The following is a 19,342-nucleotide window of genomic DNA, read 5'->3' as shown; positions in this document are numbered from 1 at the left end:
ACAGCCAGCACATGCAACCTGGACGCTGGACGTGCAGCCATTTGAATGTGCAGGCATCTCGCTTCAAACAAAACGGAAGTGGGGACACCTGGAGTAGCTGGAGTTGTGCTTTGGGAAATCACTCAGGTAGCAAATGCCACCATCATCATCATCATCGTCATTGTTGTTGCTGTTACTGTTGTTGGTAGTGGCCGAAGGGTTGCAAAAAAGCGCAGAGCATCCTAGACAAAAGGCAGAAGTAAAGGCAAGCTGCTGCCGTCTGCTGGCTTCCTGTGTGTACGTGTGCGTGTGGGGTAGCCGCAAGGCATGTGTGCCAGTGTGTGCGTGTGCAACAAATGTTGTGGGTGGCATCGTCCTTGGGGGAGAGGGGCCGACGCAGGCTAGGGGGCTGCGCTGGGATGCTCCCTTAACGAGCTTTTACTTGGTCGCTTGCAATGCGACAGCAGCAGGTGTGCCATACAAGCACACAGCCACAGATACTCGTACTCACCTCCCCCGCCACGCACACAGATACTCACCCACACAGACGGTGCGCACAGCTGAGTGACGATAATTGAAATTTCATCACAGTAGTTTGTGGTTTTCCAGCACACACTCACCAGGCACACCCGGGCACACCCGCTCTCACACACTAATGCGCAATTCATGGCCTTCTTTCGGGGCTGCCAATCGAAATGTTATTTTCTAATTTTCTAATATGGCAGAAGGACGAAGGGTAACTGCAGGACAATCGGATCGAAATCTTTGTTTTGGTTTAAAACACTTTATTTCTTGGGTTTTTCTTGCGGCCTGCAGCCTTTTTGCTTTTTGTAGGTGTAACATTTACTTGGTATTTGTTTATGGTAAAAGTACATTAAGTTTTAGTTTAGGGAGTACAATAAATACTAATCAATAAATTAAACTCAATCAATAAATTAGCCATAATCGTAATCATATCCATAGTAATAATATACTGTATTATTATTAATAAAATCTACTATGTTCAGTTTTTTGTTAATGCTTTGCTTTGGGTTGCTTACTTACACAACTGTGTGGTGTTTACGGTTTATGTTTATCAAATGTTGCTTTTAATTTTCATGATTTTACTTGCTTATGTAATCTTCAATAGTGTGCACATATTGTTAGTAATATTTATTCCTTTTTTGTTTTGTGAAAGTGCTGACTTTAAAGTGGAATTTCCGTACATTAATCCAGTAAGTCAGGGATTGAAGGATACAAATCTCGGCGTTTCAGTAATACTTCTTCTCCTTCAATTCCTTCCTTAGTTCTATTCTGCTTAAAACATTGAAATGTATAAATTGTAGTGAAAATGCACATCAATCGAATCTATTTATGCCTTTTTGTGGATGTCAAGCATCATCTAGTTTTTGTGTCTTTAAGTGACGATGCGGACAATATATCCTTTCTTTATTTACTTTACTTAACTTTCTTTTTTTTTGGTTTTTGGATAACTCTATATTAGCTGCATAATTAAGTGTGTGTGTTTGTGTATATGGTTTCTTATCCGCCTGACCTCCACTTCCTTTAATTTGACTAGCACAAGTACTTCTTCTTGGGTTTCATCATGCGAATGCGTCATTTGGAGCCCAACCCGTTGGCCACCAGAGCACCTGGAGTGGCAGCTGCTGCGGCTGCAGCTGCAGAGGATCCACCGCCGTTGGTTCCTCCTCCACCGCCGCCGCCACCACCACCGCTGCTTACTCCTCCCCCGCCAGCCACACCTGGAACTGGACCACCACCTGCCGCTCCAGAGCCACTGACAGCGCTGACCGCTTCACGGGCACCTGCAGCCGCAGCTGCCGCAGCTGCTGCCGCCGCCTGGAGATGAACGGCCGAGTTGGGAGTGGGTGGGGATCGGGTGGCCATGGCGCTGCGAAGGCTGCTGGCCGAGTGCAGATGCTTGGCGCTCAGCTCAGTGGCCCGCGAATTGCCGCACACCTGGAATGGAAATATAAACAAAATTGGTTAGAGTTGAGTTTGAAATTTAGTTTATATAATGTAATTCTTCATAATTTAAACTGGAATTTATAGATTTTATTTATTAATAAGTAACCCCCACCTGGTGATGACTATCCCAGTCCCTGTACTGACACGAGGCGCTGCAATATCGAGCCATGTTGCAGCCGGAGCAGGTTTCCGTGGCCTTGCGACCGCAATTCCAGCACTGCTGCTGCAGATTGCTGCCCTGCAATTGGAGAATAATTAAATATACATCAAAGTATATTATTTGATTTTAAGTAGACTTACATTCTGGGCACTGGTCATTGATGGTGACTTGTTGTCCAAATCTCGTTCACCGCTGGAATGACGACTCATCTCCATGAAGAACTTCTCCATGCGCAGGCGCTCCTGGGTCATGATTTCCGCGGCTCGCGTTTCAGCGGCCACCACGGCTCTTTGGATCTCAATTACAGCTTGCCGTTTGACCTGTACAAAAAATAAAAATAATGATAAGTAATTAATAATTTCTTGACTTAACGAACACTAAACCCACCTGTGTGACAGCATCTTCGGCATTCCTCTTAAACTCGGCCACCTTCTCCTCTGTCTGCCGTCGCAGCTCGGCCATGGCCGCCGGAGTCACCTCCTGACCACTGTTCGGATGCTGTGGCTCAATGCCCCGCTGCTGCAGGATCGTAATGGCCCGCTTTGTCTTATCCACCATGGCCGAGATGCAATTGAGCATGGTGTGAATGTTCTTCCACTCTTCTTCGCCACCTGCTCCCGCTCCTGGTGCAGCTGCATTCGGATTGGGGTTTGGGTTCGGATTGGGATTGGGATTTCCCGCACGCTGTGGTGGAGCAGGATGCCTGGCCTGGGCTTCGCTCATTCGCAGATCTCGCTCATCTCGCTGCAGGAAGGCGGCCGCAGAGGGCAGACCCTCAGCAGATACACCATATTCCCCATAGACCACGGAGTGACCAGGATGCAGGGTCAGCCGCTTGCTAGGAGGCGGAGGATAGCCAGCTCCACCGCTGGCCATGTACTCGCTCCACTCCTGCAGACCATTGTGCCCACCGTGCTCCATCATGGAGTCCGAGGAGCGACGCTTGAAGACGCCACTGCCGCCATTGGAAGTCGGTGCCTCCAGCTGGATGAATATGTCTCCAAACTCAGCACTTTGAACTCCGTGAGGAGTGAACTCCATCACCGCCTGCTCGTTGTTGGTTACGTACTGCAGCGCTGACTGGTTGGTGGCCCGGGCCATGGCCAAGATCTCGCGCTGCACCAGCGCAATGCTATTCTTGAGCAGCGGCACCACGTACGGTCGCAGTGGCAGGTTGATGGCCTCCTGCAGGGCCAGCCGGAACTCCTCCACGGAAATACTGCCGCAGCAGAGCGATAGCACCAGGGCTCGCACCCGCTCACTCACCTCCGGCTGCCCGAGCTCCTGCGAGAACTGCACCAAGGCGCCCAGGAACTTCCGCATCTTGGACACCAAACGCGCTTGCTCCACATGAGCGGCTGCTGCAGCTGCGGCGGCGGCAGCCAGGGAAGCGGCATGCTGTCCACCTGGTGTGGGCGTCGGAGAGGTGCCCGAGGAACCCACCCCGCCACCATTTACCACCGGAGAAACGCTGGCCGTACGCTGTGGTCGCTGGTGGAGCTGCAAGGGCGAGTGGGGCGAGCGGGGAGCCAGGCTGCGCGAACTGTCCGGCGGCGAGTCCGGCGGAGTTCGACAAAGACGATCCCGTTCCCTCTCCCGCTCCCGTTCACTCCGACTGGAGGATGTGTGGCTGCTGTCCTTGCTGCTGCTGGACGAGGAGGAGCTCTTGTCCCCACCGCTGCTGCTGCTGCCGCTGCTGTTGGCTAAGAGAGAGAGAGAGAGAGGAAGAGGAGGAAAGCAGAGTCAGGTTGTTAGTTGCATGTCGAGTGCGAACAAGGGAAACAAGTGCAAGTCCAAGTTCGAGACCGAGGACAGGATGTGCAGCCCGGGCGCATTACAAATGCATTAGCAGAAAGCCCAGGGAGGAGCGGAAACATATATATATATAATGCCACCGACCACAACAAGCTACAGCACTTGTCCCACAGAACTGACCCGGCCGGAGTGGCAAGTACACAGATCCAGCCAGCCAGTTAGCCAGCCAACCAACTGCCGGCATTAACAAATTTGTTTGAACATGGGAAATAAATTAGCAAACATTTTTGGCCCGGCCGAAGTGTGCTGCTGCTCTGCTGTGGTTTCAGCCCAGTCAGGCAAGCAAATCAAGCACCACATAACGCACTAATTGCCGGGCCAGCGAGGGAGCGGCTTCGGATGAGGATGTTGATGGTTGGATGGTTGGATGGAGGAGCACTGGGCACAACACATTGCGGTACGTGCTGTCCTATCGCATCCATGATCCTGCCAGAGCGATGGTGTAGCTCAAAAATGAAAAGCTTAACGCAAATCCGCAGTGCGCATCTGGACGGAGAAGCTGCTGCTGGGAAAGCCACTAACCAGGCGACAAATAAGTCAGAGAGGGAATTGGTAGCAGGACTTGAAGGGTATAATATATTCCTAAAAAAGGTGTAGATAATTGTAAATTAAACTATGGTTCATTCTATCTCAAGACAAAGATTATTTAAATTGTATTTTCATTAATGAAGATTTCAAGAACCAATTAATTTATCACAAACTATTTTGTTTCCCTCAAAGGTATTTCCCACAAAAGGTACTTGAATTCCTATTGTTTTTTCGTTGCTTTTAAAATAAAACCAAAAATGCTAAGGACACACTTGTCGCCTGCGATGGCCAAACACACACAAACTTTGTTTGCACAAGCTAATGGAAATTGTTTATGGGTGTGGGTTGCCGGGTTGCCGGGTTGATGGCTATTGGGCGACGGGTTGGATGTACAGATGGGTGGCTGACAGACACTGTGGGTGGCGAATGCTGCTGATGACCATGATGATGAGGACGATGATGACGACAACAACGACGACGAAGGGAATGGCAGTCAGTTGATGTTGCCGCTGCTGCTGCTGTTGCTGCTACTGTTGCTGCTGCTGTGCGGCTGCTGCACGGTTTGCTTTTGTGATAATGATTGTGGATACAGCTGCAACTGGCTGTGTTTTCACAGCCATTCAGGCACGCCACCGCCATGCCAATCGAAGGGACATACACAGACACTGGCGCACTGGATAGCCACCACTCCGTGGGCCGGAGCAGGCACATGGATGGCCGGAGACATCAGTCAACCGAGTCGTCGTTGGCGGCTCTTATCAAATGCCAAACATAGACAATGATGGATCACATGGTCCCCGTCCCCGTTCTCTGTTGCTGATCCCATTCCCAGTTGTTCCCACTACTTGAATCCCCTTTTTCCTGGCTTAATTGGCTGGCATTGCCACATCCCGGCATCCCTTTTGGCCTGCGCACCCTTCCTGCCTGGGCTGGTGTACAATTGTAAAATATTGCACTTGACCGGGCTTAAAAGTTTTGGTTTGTTTTGGTTTGGTCCTGTTGTGGGAAAACCTCAACTGACCCAAAGTTGGTGCGCCCAGGGAGACCGACCGACCGACCGAGCAGCAGCTGCTACCAAGAAAGCCCACGCAAAACCGAAAAACTATTTACGAAATTCTGTGTTGACAATTCACATATTTTCTAAAACATAATGTTGGCCACTTTTTGCGGTGGAGTGAGGGAGAGGAACCAGTACAGACCTGGCAGTGTGAGAGGTTCCAACTGCTGGCCCAACATTTGCCAGCATCATGAGCTCCCTCCAGCACCGACATCGATTTAAGGTTACGTATACGCAGCGTGGTCCCAGTCTCGAACAGCCTGCATGCTAACGGTATGGTCTTTGTACAGACAGAGAAAAATATAGTAGATTTATTGGATCTAACTATTCATAGTAATTTATTTAATTTGAAAGACATTTATACAAGGCTTTGAATAAGGAATAAACATACCCTTGCAGGGTATAATACTATTATTCAAAAGCTTGTTTTTGTGTGAAGTAGTCATTTCCGACCGAATAAATCGTATATATTCAGCATCGAAAGCCAAATCGATGTAGCTATATTTTAAAGAAAAACATTTTTTTAATTTTTTCGGTTTTTTCAAAATTTTCAACGGTTGAATTTTTCAAAAATTGTCCAAATTTTCAGGTTTTTAACTAAGTATGCAGATTTTTTAACCTATTTAAAACTATTATAGAAATGCTTTCCAAATAAAAATTAATCAATTTTTGGCTTAGTTATGGAATTTTCAAGCTGTGATTTATTAAAAAAATATCACATACAAATATAGATAAACATTTACAAATGTAAAAATGAAAATGTTCAGGTCTTTCGGAGGCCATAAAATCCGTAAAACGCCACGGATTACCAAAAGTCATATATATTCCGACTCGCAATTAAAATCCTAATTGGTTAATAACAAAATATTAAGAAAACAAAAGTTTAAAAAGATTTCGAATTTTTGAATATTTTAAAAGGGGTTACATCGTTAAAATTTACAAAAATTGATAAAAATGTCGAATTTTTAAAGTCGGAAATTAAGTATGCAGATTTGTTAGCCTAATGAATTCTATCACAGAAAAGCTTTTCATACTTAAATTAATGCATTTTTGCCATAGATATGAGTATTTTTAATTTTGATTTTTCAATTAAATCCTCAAACAAATTCCCTGAAATTTTATTTGCTAATCCTAAATTTTCTCAGTGTACTTTCCTGCCTGTGTGTGTGAGTGTGTGCCTCCTCTGTGATTGTGTATATGTGGGCAACAGAATTTGCACAGCTGCGTCCCATAGATTGCAGTCGAGCGCACAAAACGAAACGTTGGCAAGTTTAGTTTGTTGTTGCTGCTGCTGCTGCTGTTGCTGTCATTGCTGTTGCTGGCATAGTCATTTGGGAAAACAATCATTTTGGCAAATATTCATCATGCACTGCTTCTGATTATCATCGGCAGCGGCAGGGGATGGAACTGGGCGAGAACTGTGGGCGCTTAAGAGCCTTTGCCATAGCTCGGCTTGAATGAGGCAAATGGGCATCCAATAAGCTCTCGCCCTCAGCCTTCCCGCTCGGAAAATGCTAATTGCTGGCGAGAGGAAAGAAAATCGAGCGACTTAAATGCTGGGCCACACATCATTTGCCTGGGAACTGGCACAGGTAGCGCCAATCAAAGCAACGACCGCCTTTGGGGTTCCCCGAGAGGCGAAAGGCAGGCAACAAAATTCTCGTCTGCGTGCGGGCTGCTGCTCCTGGGAACAATGCCAGCAGCGGTTTTCCCCACTTTTCCTTCTGTGTGTTTTTTTTTTTTACTGGGGTATGCGGGGTAAAAACTAGCAAAATGCTCTTGGCCCTTACCATTTGCAAATTTGGGGAACTTTCCTGACTGTGGGCTGTGGTCTTTGCCCCAAAAAACCATTTAAAAAGTAACGAATTTCCAATGCTCTGATGTGCAGTTTAAGTTTGCAATGCAAAGGATACAGACTCTCCGACCAGATTCCTCTGCAAAGTAACGATTTAAAGCTTGTGGGGACACTCACAGCTGCTGGAGTTCACATCATTGAGGGTACATTGTAAAAATACAGGACTATGAAGGACTATGAAACAAAGTCTTTTTATAGAGATTTTAAGGTAAGTGAGGTATGAATATAAATAAAAGATGATCAAGAGCTTGATAAGGATAATTCTATTAAAACTTTAGGAAGCATCCATTAGAAAATCATATTGAATTTCATTAAATGATGTGGAATTCTGGTTTAATTTAAGGTAATATATCTGACACATTTTCTCCCGATCTCGAACCGCATCTTGCACTCATATTTTTCTCTCTGTGCATGCGCATTGATGTATGCTACACTTACCTTTAAGCCTGCGACTAATTGCTGCCGCTGTGGCAGCTGCCGCTGCTGTGTTGTTGGAGGCCGCCGCCGCTGCTGCTGCTGCCGCTGCCGCTGACGCTGATCCCGCCGATGACGAAGACGATGACGCGGGCGGCACTTGGACAGCCTGGACAGCTGCGGTGGCCACTGCCAGTGCGGCACCTGCTGCCACTGCCGCCGCTGCTGCTGCGTCGTAGGCGTCCTTGTCGGTAATCTCCTCCTTAATTATCGCCTTGCCGTCGAGCGCCATCTGGAAAAAGGTCGGAAAATAGTTAGCCAAGAAAATTGGTTAGAAACGGGTCGGTGGGTGGCTTCCCCCCACGCACAGCTAATTTTCCACCCTCCGGGGCAGACTGCACAGGTTCCCAGAGCGGCGGGCGATAGACAAAAACATCAAGTGACAAAGTTCTCACATTATGTTTTCAACTTATTTGATTTCAATTTGATTAAATGGTTGTCTGACATGCAAATTGGGCGCGCCAGCACACAAATATACACACTCGACGGCGAAAGAAGACCTTGGGCCGTTCTTTGTTCGAGTCGTGAAGAAGAATGAACAGCTGCCGCTTTAATTTGGCCAAATTGCTTTCGATTTTTAAGAGGTTAAAATGCAGAAAATTCAGATATGCAGAGACAACTACACAATAAGAGTTTGATTATATTAAAATATTAATTAAACGCTTTAAAACTAAAGGGCTTCTGTTGTAAAATGGGTGTAGTGTTGTCTTAGACTTATTTATTATTAATTTTCAAAATAGTTTTGTTTCTGAAACAGAGACTATTTTTTGTATTTTTCTGACATATTGTAAAACCATTGATAGTTATAAAGTTTTAATGTTTCAATTTTCAATTTAATGAACTAAGTTAGAGCTCAAAATTAAATTTAAAATCCATTCTAAACACCGAGAAATTAATTAAAATATATAAAAATATAAATATACCTTGGAGCACTTATTTACTCATCCGTTTCATTTTATCCCCCTTGTCTTTAGAGGATTAATTTGCTTTAGTGACATTTAATTTTCGTTTATTTTCAATTCTCACAATTCCTACAAATTTCAACAAATTCCTTGGATTTTTGGGTTCCTACAAAAATAGGCAGGAAAAACATAAAACAATTTTCAGGCAAAGAGCACCGACAGCTGCCAACAGTCCACACGCCGTCGACACCTGTTCGGTAATTGAGTTGAAGAACTTTTTATTCGAGGCGGCGCCCCAACTAAATGAATTTTCCCCATTGGGAAATCTTCACGCTTTTGTCGAAGGGAGGCTGGGTGTGGGGGGGGGGGCAGTAGTCTTGCTAATTGACTCGCCAACTGCATTTCCTGTTTACCCCGCAATTCGAACTTTTACGTGTGGGGGGGGGGAGTTCCGGTCACCCAGTCGGCATTAGGCACTCCGCACTCTGTGCTCAACCCCACCTGGACTCGCTCATGTCCAGCTCGCATGAGGGGAAGCATTTTTGTGTTGATTTTTATCACTAAAATATGTAAATACCTTTGCGGACTGTGGGAGTTTGTGCAGCTTGCCTTGCCTCTGCGTAAACAAGAGCGGGGGTAAAAACAACAAGAAAAACACGAAGGAAAGGCGAAAGGTTGTGAGGGGCACAGGGGCAAAGGCAATGTAAACCTGTTCGTTTTCATTCATGTTTTCGATCAATCTCTTGCTGCTGCTGCTGCTGCTGCTACTTCTACTGCTGCTGTTTTATTTTCGCCGAGGTGCAAGAAATGTTTAGAGCAATTGTTTAAAGTCAATCGTCGCGTCCGCCTAGCAATATTTACAATCGAGTGGGGGTCTCGGATCTCGGATCTTGGATCTCAGGTCTTGGGTCTGTGGCAGACCGCACTGCCGCTCATCAGTTGCCGCAGCTGTTTGGCATCAGAGCGAAATTACACACAAATGCCGCAAATGAAATTCTATTAAAAACAAACACTTGACACGCCGCCAGCTGCCGACTAATGACGACCCAGGCCCCATCGCTGGGAAAGTCCAGGCCCCAGATCTTAGGCTGAACCCATCCCCGTCTGAGCACTTGACAACTGTTTTTGCGAGGTCTTTTTCAGAGCAGTTTGCAAAAAAACACAAAAACATGCGTGGGGCGTGAGGCGGAGGAGTAGATTGGGATGTTTCCAAAGGGGGGGCGGCGAACAACAAGTGTTTGTGAAAGGCGGCAGGTGAGCGTAATTGTGAGCAGGGAAAGCAGCAGCAGGAGGAGGGTATAGAGGTTGGCTGACTCACTTAATAGCCCCAAACCGAACCGAACCGAACCGAACGGAGGCAGCCAGCAGCTGCCGCTTTTGGCCCTGGCTATGACGAATGAATCAAATGTCAGGAGCAGCGGTGTCGTTGTCGCTCAAGCAGCTGTCGCCTGTCGTCGCCAGAAGGCGCCCCCAGTGCCCTCGGCTGCCTCATCCTCCAGAGCCACACCATACACCCCACCTTCCGGCGCCTGTGTGTAAGGCAAGCACTTCAAAGAGCTGGAAGAGCCTCGCAAGCTTCCATCGCAGCAAAATGGAAAATGTCGCCCGCAGAAGTTTTTCCCACAAAACTTGGGCCAGCTGAAGCTGAAGCCGTAGCTGGAGCCCGAGTAGCGCCAGAATCCCTGAATGTGGGAGACGGAGGCGGAGGCTGGGGCTGAAGGCTGAAGGCTGAAGCCTGCGACGGCTGCAGGCGAAATTGCCAAGAGGAAAAGTAATTATTTAAGCAAAAGCCCACCACAGTGGGACGGGGCGGAGCAGCTGCTGATTTATAATAAGAGTCGAAACTAAGGAAAAATCATTTTGATTTGATTATTTCGATAGATTTGATGCATATTTTTACAAGAAAGGTTGATTGTCATGATCTTTAGGGTGTTGACAAAGCAAGATCAGGGATTGAGCAAGAGTATTTTATTTTAAGGCGATATAATATATTTCTTAGACTAGTTTTAAGGATTTACGTGTTCTGTTTTTGAAACTTTATAGATTTGTAAAAGTCTTTTTGAGTAGAATATATAAGAGACCTAATTAAATTTCATTTACAGAAATCTCAAATATTTATTTCTTATCAACTCTTTCAAAATCCAGACATATCTCAACCCCTATCTTTATTTTTTCCACCCTTGAAGGTCCAGCAACTGTTAACCAGTCCCGTGCTCAGCAATTTGACAAATGAATAGCAATCGCAAAATACAATTTTCACTGCATAATTTTCAATTAGGCTGGCAAAGATCATAAAAAACAAAAGGACGAATTTTAAAACGACATTCATTTAATTCCTTTGTGGGCCAGGCACTGAGAGGGGGGCGTGCCAGTTGCGAGCCATGTGCTGGACACACAGCAAAGCATTTTATACTTTTATCCCTTTTGCTAACAAAAACACACTCCAGCACACATAGAGCAGGCGGGGATTGGGAGCCACAGGACGCAGGACAAGGATGAAGAGTGGTTAGCGAAAAGGCGCGCCAACTGAAATAACAACAACAGAAGCGCCGTGGGAATGAGGGTTGAAGGCCAGCAACAGCAGCCGTGAATGAGGGAAGGTGGGAAATGGGTGATGGGAGATGGGTGATGGGAGAGCTTGGAAAATCACAGCACAGCTGCATGTGCTTTCCCGGTAAGCTGCCCATTTTCCTGACCCCCGCCGCCTCCGACCCATCCCTGTCCTGCCACATGTGTGTGTGTGTGTGTGTGCGAATGACAACCAACTGGACCTCGGACCTCGAACCATGGAACTCCAGGGCACTTTGTATTGCGGACTCCGCATTGTGCGTCATTATGCGCAAGTGGCGCCACTGCCCCTGCTCCTGCTCCTGCTCCTGCTGCTTCCTGCTGCTGCTGCTGGGAGGGATTACTGGCGACGACACCTGTGCAGCAGCAGCAACATCAGAGCGATTCCCTGCCGGAGCCCCAGTGTGTGTGAGTGTTTTACAGTTAAAACTTTTTTGCAACTTGCTGCGTCAGCTGCTTCATTACACATGGAGCTACAAATGTATGCTGGCGGAGGCGGCGAAAAAAAGCAGGAACCGAATGGGTTGCGCGAAGAGTTCTTGGGGTTGGGTAATAAGCATTAACAGCTGTGGGTCGTCCGATAAGGGCGATGCCGGGTGCTTAATTATACACTAAGCGCCGACAATTATAGCCATTCGAACATTATGGTTTATTTTCCATGTACTGTGAGGAATGTGCCAAAGCGTTTACTAAGCTTTAAGGCTACAGAAATCGATGCGTGGCCTAAAGTTCAAAGAGAGCTGTAATTTTAATTATTATTTGTTACCACTAATTGGTGAATTTGGTGGGGATTGAGTGGAGTGTCTGGGTCTTGTCTTATTATACTTTAAGGGTCAAGGTTATCTAGGGGAAGAGGTGGGTTAAAACATAATTCTTCTAGACTTAATTACATTCCATAAATCCTTTTCAATTCCCAGCAAAAGAGACTTTGATGTATTTAATAATCTTCTTCCTATTATCATTTACCATCTAAATTCTTCACTCAACCAAAACTAATTCAATAAAGGGCTGAAAAACCCTTTAATTTACCATCATTAGCTTGCAATAAAATTACGTAATTGGTTGACTCTTTGAGGAAACTTCAGCGGCAACCCTCGTCAACTATTTGCTAAGCGCCTCTTCGTCTGCCAGAGTGTCTGTTGGCAACGTGCCGCAGCATTGGCGTCATTTTAAATTACACCTCGCTCACACACACACACACAGAGTCGCTTTGCCAGTCAGCAACAGGAGGGGGAGGAAGGGAGGCCGGGGTTTTGACACCAACATTTTTGCACTACTCGCCGCACGTGCCACACCCCCCTTGGACCGCCCCTTGATTCACCCTTCATTTGCAGCCAGTGTGTGTGAGGCATAATAAGATAATGGCTTGTCACAGGACAGCAACAACATCAGCAGCAACAGCAACAGCAACAGCAGCAGCAGCAACATCAACAGCAGCAACTACAGGGGAAAAACAGTTGAACGAGTGTCGCGCTTAATCGGCTTTATGGTCTGTTTTATTTCCAATACGAACTGCTTTACGTTGAGTGTGCCACAGCCACGAGGGGGGAATGAATACTGGAGAACATTTGGCTGCCACATGTTGCCCGCAAAACGTATTTAGGCATCCCAATTATGCCACAGCCAGCAGCTGATGGCCGCCAGCTGCCCATGTTGCTGATGATGCTGCTGCTGCTGCTGCTGCTGCTTCTCTTCCTGCGGCGCGCTGCCTGAATGCAATTTCCCAACGTGCTCCGCAATTGAAGATTTTCCAGCTGCCACGGCTGCCGGCGCTTGTTCTCGTCTGATTGGAAAATCATTCTGCCAGTCTTGCAGCACGTGACGCTATTCAAGTTTTTCAGCCAACTTGTCTGCCAGTGGCAGCACCAGCCAAGTAAATGCACTCAGGGAAATTAGGGTTATATGTTGCAGGTAAAAATAAATTACATAAGAAATTTCACTTATATCTTTTAACTAAATTTACTTACTAAATAATTTGATGGCTCTAAAATGCATATTTCTTACCAAATTTTAAAATTTCTCTCTCGTTTTTATTTCGAGTGAGGCAACACATGTTGGCACGTGTCGTTGTTGATGTCTTTTGGCCAAGTCTGTACTAGACAGCAGCAGCAGCGGCAACAGCAGCAACCGCTGCCGTTTTCAATTAAAAATTGCGAATGACAGTAGGTGCTTTTGATGGCCCCGACTGCAGCACCTGTGTGCGGCTGTGGCACGTCTAATAAGAGAGGCTCACCTTCTCCACAAGCCGGGGCCATTAGCAGGTGCAGCAGGCAACGGCACTGGCACTGGCTGAGGCCTGGTTATGTCAGGGATGAGATAATCATCCCCTAGACTTCGATCCAAATGCACAAATCGATGGATATACGAGCAACACTGGTCCCTGCAGCACCACCAGTCCTGTTGAGTTTTTCCACTCTTTTTTCTTTTTTGGCACAAATCTGTTGCAGACACTCGAGGCAGCAGCTCAAACAACTGTGTCCTGACAAGTTACAAGAAGGGCGATTGTGCCTGGTGCGAGGAGCTGAGGCGATAGGGGGCAGGGGCAGCTGCTGCCACTTGGTCGCCGCCGGCATCATCTGTGTTTCATCTGGCGCAAGAAATATTGCGGCAGCTGCTCGCCTGTCGGTTTCAACCCAACGCCCCTTTCCTAGAGATTGTAGGGAATTCTTGGGAGACTCTGTGAGGCTGTAAGTGTGAGACAAGGTCAGTCCCACTCCCCTTTTTCATTCGCGTCTGTGGCTGGAGATTTGTGGCTGCTGAGCTATGTCGCACCGCCTGGCAAAATTCAATTCAAATACGCGCAGGAGCTGAAGCGCTTTTTGGTTGCCTGCCAGCGAACATCGTCTGCGTTTCTGGGCTTCTGCGATTGTACTGGACACGCGGTACTCGTGGACACGAGTGTTTTTTGTCCCAACTAAATGTTTAAAACATAAGCGAGCAATGGGCTAAGGATTGCAGCTGGCACTATGCCTGGGCGGTGCTTTTTTCCTCCTTAAGGAGGGGGAGGTGGAACTAAGGTCACTGGCTAAGACGTTGAAATGGATGGCGATACGAAAAGTGTTTCCCATTGGACTTCAGTTCTGGAGTCAGATCGCTAGCCATTAGATGTAGCAAAAAATATAATGGAGTATTATATTTTACTATTAAATCGCTTAAGCTTGTGAAAACTTAATTAAATTGATTAAGAAATCTACTAAACTGCGGTTTATCTAATGCAACTCTTAGACAAATTTTGAAAATATTAAATATCTTAACAAAGTTCTAAATGGTACTTAAATATTATTGCTTAACAATTTATAGTATACCCTTAAAGTTTACAATTGCATCAGGTATCAACATTTTAAATCAATTTTGTGCTAGTTTTTGTAGGCTAACAAATCTGCATTTTAAGTTTAGAATTTAAATTTGAAATCTTTTGTTCGAATTTTTGAAAATTTTAACGATGTAACTGCTTATAAAACATTAAAAAAAAATGGGAACATCCTCCCAAAAATGGCCAGATCGATTCAGCTGTTGATACTGATCAAGATTATATATGGTTTATAGGGTCGAAAATGAGTTGGAGGCTTTTGACTTAACTGAAAATACCTTTCAAAGGCATAACTAGGTTATTTGAAATCACAGAAAGCAATCAAGCCAATAGCTAATATTTCTAGCCACTAAATAAATATATACATATATCCCTGCCAACCACCAATCCGACTTTATTTTCTCCATTGTTTCTGCACAACAAAAAAGAGCGCTCGTTTTTTGCGCTATGACATTTTTGCTTGCCCCCAAAACATTTTGTGCTTCGTTGTGGCCCACGTCTTTTTAATAAGCTGCCACTTGCAGCGACAACAATTTCGCTGGCAGTGGCAAAAGCCACAACGAGGGGAGAAGCGGAAAAGCGAGGAAAAGCGGTGGAAAAAGGAAGGCAGCCAGGCGAACAGAAGAACTAGGAGTAGGAAAACAGGATGCGAGCGTTGCGGCAGCGGCAGCGACACCGAATTTTGTTTTTGACTTTTTCGATTAAGCGTATGCAGCCACACACAGACCGACACAAATGAATTCTGGGAAAGGAAAACCGTTAGTTGCTTTTCTGTGTGTGACACTTTTCGCGATTTTTTGGCTTTATATTTTCCTTTTTTTTTTTGTCTCTCTCCTTTGCTTTGTTTTGTTTGCTTTTTTGGCCCACCACCCCTCGGAAGAACCATCTCTTTGGGAGTTTGCAATGTTTGCGTTTGAGCTTTGAGCAGGGTTTTCCATTCGGCTTCGGTTTCTGCTGCCGCCGCTGCCATTCGGTTCGGTCGTGTCAGTCTAATAAGCAAATTGACTTATTTCCGGTCGCCATGTTGTCTGTTGTCTCAGCTGGCCCAGGCCGCAAACAAAATGGCGTCTCATTAGTCAATGTCGTCTAGGCGGGGGCCCAGAGTCGGCATCTTAATTGCAAAAGGTGTGAAAATCCAAAAGTTTTTTTTCTGTTTGTTTTTGGCTTTTCCTCCAAGCTCCAAGCTGCGAGCTCTGTTTTTTCTTGTATTTTTTGTTGTATTTTTCGTGCGGCAAAGTTTGCCGTGCTAATGATTGATTGAGCCCTTGATGGATTGCCGCCGCCGGCAGTACGGTTGGGATTTTGGCCGGCGGAAGGGCGGCGGGCACATGTGGCCGGGACTAATTTGATGCCAACAGCTGCACTTGTCATGTGCATTTTCACCTGTTCCACAAGGTACTCTCCTCTCTCTCTGTCTATGGCTGAGAATGGGTGTGTGTGTGTTTTGTTGTCGTCGACTATTACGCTAATAACTTTGGCCTTTTTCGCCGCTGTCCATTTTAAATGCAATCCCCATGTGCAACCGGCAACAAGAGGCACCGCCTCCAAAGGGCCTAACCACCAGCCCCAAGTGTGTGTGTATGTGTGTGTGTATGGGCCCAATGCATTATTTAATAGAACTTTGTTGAACGCCTGATTGCTCGCTGATTACTGATTAGACAAGGCTTGGGGCCAGCTGAGCTGAGCTACCCACCGGCCAAAACAAAAATTAAATTGCTGACACTAATTGGATTGCAGACTGAACTGATATATATTCGATCTATTCGCTGGATCCAATTAAGCTGTCTTGTTCTGTAGGCATTCGAAATGCTAATGATTGGAGGGCAAATCACTTGGACACGAGCCGATAAGTAGGCCATTTAAGGACCTAATTTTAATATTATTTGTTTGCTATTCATGATTTGTTAAGGCTCATTTGGGTAACTCCGAGTAGGTTAGCCTTTCATTGAACCTTAATTGATTTATTATTAAGATTTGTAAAGAAACAAAATAGTACCCACTACTTAAGATCATTGCTCACCTTCTGGCAGAAATGATCTTTTTTAATATAAATACATTTTATCCCTTTATGAGAAGTTGTAATTAAGGCATTATTTTAAAGGCTTAAAAATAATATTAAACATAATTCAATGAATAAGATTACAATATTGATAGCATCCTCAAAGTTAAAGTCTCTTTTCTAGGTGATAATATCTATAACTATCTATGTATACATATAATAACCATATATTCTGATTAAAGAATTATCGACCTATCCCAATTAATGTTGATCAAGCAACCAAACTAGGTATCAATTAGTCCAACCCCTAATTAGGGCAAACTCTCCTCCTGAGATGTTTTCGCTTCTTTTTTTTTGTTGTTGTTTTGGTTTTGTTTTCTTTTTTTTGTGGTGGCTTTGCGTTGTTTAATGAGCAGCGGAAAAAAATGGGAAAAACAGAAAACAGACCGCGGCCTGAGCCTACAAGCTGTTAAAATGTTTATGCAGGTGTCATGCCAATGACAGCGCCGTCGAGAAGAGGAGCTGGTATGATGGCGAGAGATGGCCGAGATGGAATAGCAACCGCAATAGCAATCGCCATAACAACAATAACAACAGCAACAACAACACCAACTAGGACTGACGACGGGTCAGGAGAAGAGGTAAAACAAAAAAAAAAAAACAAGGCAAAGAACACAAAAGGCCAAAAGGCAGCTGGCCTCACTCTTGTTTCGCATCCCCCTGCGGGTTCACCTCGACGATCATCAGCTGCAACAGCTGCCACCGAAGGCCAGATCGGCCAGGTGATTTCCAGGCTGAGTCACCAAGCAGGTCTCTCGGTGCAGTTATCCCCGAGAATTTCGACGATCCTTTGCCAATAATATTGGTATGGGCCATATAATTCCAATCAAGTGTAAAATGGCATATCAGAATATTTATATTGCTATTGACAGGGTAGTTGAGTGAGTGTGAATATATATTGTAATCAGGGGTAATTTAAAATTCTAGGAAAATAACAGAGGATCATGGGGGAAATAAGGAATTTATTTACATTAATTTCTTTAATAAAACATAGCACATAGTACATTTTTAAAATGCATAAAACTTGGCAAAAGTTTATTCTTAATTTGACAGCAAATATGATTTTAAAAAAATACAAAATCCTTAATCAACATTTTATAATCATTGTACTAAATAATATTGATTAGATCACATGTAAATATTATCATTTGCATTATTATTTAATACTTTTGTATTCTCTCAAAAGATAACATAAAATACAGAAAACTATATAAAACTAATCTAATACCTTTCTGTTTAGTTCTTAGCTCTCTTCTCTCCCATTATAAATCCAAACATGTCATAAAGTAAGCCTTTAAATTGCCATTTCCCCCCTTCAACCCTTTCTTTTTTTGCTTAGACCACGACGATAAACAATAAAGTTTCGGCAGGGAAAAAAATGCCCACATCTGGTCATAGGCATCCCTGATTTTTCCGATTCTTTTGGAGGCTGTTGCAGTGGCAGCAGTGGGGTTCAACTCTCGACCACCGATATATATTCGGTTATAAGCAGATGGAATCGACAGACGGTGGAAGCGCCAGAAGCGGCGGCGACACATGGCAGCCAGCTGCAATTATTTGCAGTTGGAAGTTCTGTTTCTGTTGGGAACGCGGGCGCACAAGGCCATCAGAAACAGACGGCGACGGCCAAAGTCATGGACCAAAAAGCCAGTGTGGATGTTGCTTCCGGGCCCCGGACCCCGTCCTCCTCCTTCTTCATCTGCTACCGAAATGCGGCAAAAAGAGGGCAAATAATTTATAATTTCGCACGTGAAACTGACAAAGCAGAGGGAAAACGACGACGAGATTCCCCTGTGTGTGTGTGTGTGTGTGGGTCTTAAACTATTATTTGAGCACTTGACAAACGAATTTGTATCTGCAATTGTGCTCGCCGAATTTGCTTGAGCAAATAAAAAACAGATGCGACCAGCAGCTCTATCTCTTGGCCCGTCAGATCTGCATATATATATCTGGATTTGTGGCCATATATTTGTATTTGTATCTGTATCTATCATTGTATCTGTCTCTGTAGACGCACTGTATCTGTACTGTATAAGGCCAAAGACACTTTGAGTGGCAAGAGACAGCTGGCCGCAATCAACATGTGTTGGCCATGGCTCATACAGCAGCATCTCTCGGATACCATTTGCATGGACTCAGCATACACTTTATTTCGAGATGCATCTCTACCATATTTTGGATCTATATAGTTTTTATTTAAGATAATCACTTGCTGGCATTAACTTTAGTTATTGTATCTTATATATCACTGAGTTTGGTTGACATATCTCCAAGATACTCACCATTTTGGCCTGTATTTTTTGGCAGATCTCTTATGTTATACTTGGATTTCTGGTTAATCTGTTGCTGACTTTGGTTTCGTTTAGTTCTTAAGTTGCATTTTCGCGTTTCACTTGTGAGGCTTTCAGTACTTCGCGACCACTGACTTTGGGTTGTTGTTTACTATCGAATCATAATATCGAAGGCGGCGAGAGCAGCGCGACACGCGAACCGGCATCTCGGAGCAATGCCAGGCGACTGACTGACTGACTCTGAATGAACGGATGCGAAAGTATCTTGAATGGCGCGCTGGAGATACGAGATACACGCGGAAGTCGGAATGCGGAATGCGGACTGCGACGGCGACCGAGGGACGTCCGACCAGTTGAAAGTTGGGTTTGTTTGTGA

General features: G+C 45.2%; 1 protein-coding gene across 1 annotated transcript; it reads right to left on the bottom strand.

Moving 5' to 3' along the window:
* Positions 1-743: 743 nt before the first annotated feature.
* nvy (CBFA2/RUNX1 partner transcriptional co-repressor nervy) lies at positions 744-19,342 on the bottom strand. The gene is made up of 6 exons (XM_020944159.2): positions 18,958-19,342; positions 7,801-8,068; positions 2,495-3,810; positions 2,248-2,427; positions 2,060-2,185; positions 744-1,938 (listed from the first exon to the last, which is right to left on the bottom strand). Exons 1-6 carry the CDS (start codon positions 18,958-18,960, stop codon positions 1,576-1,578), a joined length of 2,256 nt encoding a protein of 751 aa, XP_020799818.2. The 5' UTR covers positions 18,961-19,342; the 3' UTR covers positions 744-1,575.

Source organism: Drosophila serrata, unplaced genomic scaffold (assembly GCF_035046125.1).
Source record: "Drosophila serrata isolate PLE 108 unplaced genomic scaffold, ASM3504612v1 contig_184, whole genome shotgun sequence".
Classification (NCBI taxonomy): Eukaryota; Metazoa; Arthropoda; class Insecta; order Diptera; family Drosophilidae; genus Drosophila; species Drosophila serrata.
The sequence above is the reverse complement of the archived record's forward strand: the minus strand, read 5'-3'. Positions and strand labels throughout refer to the sequence as shown.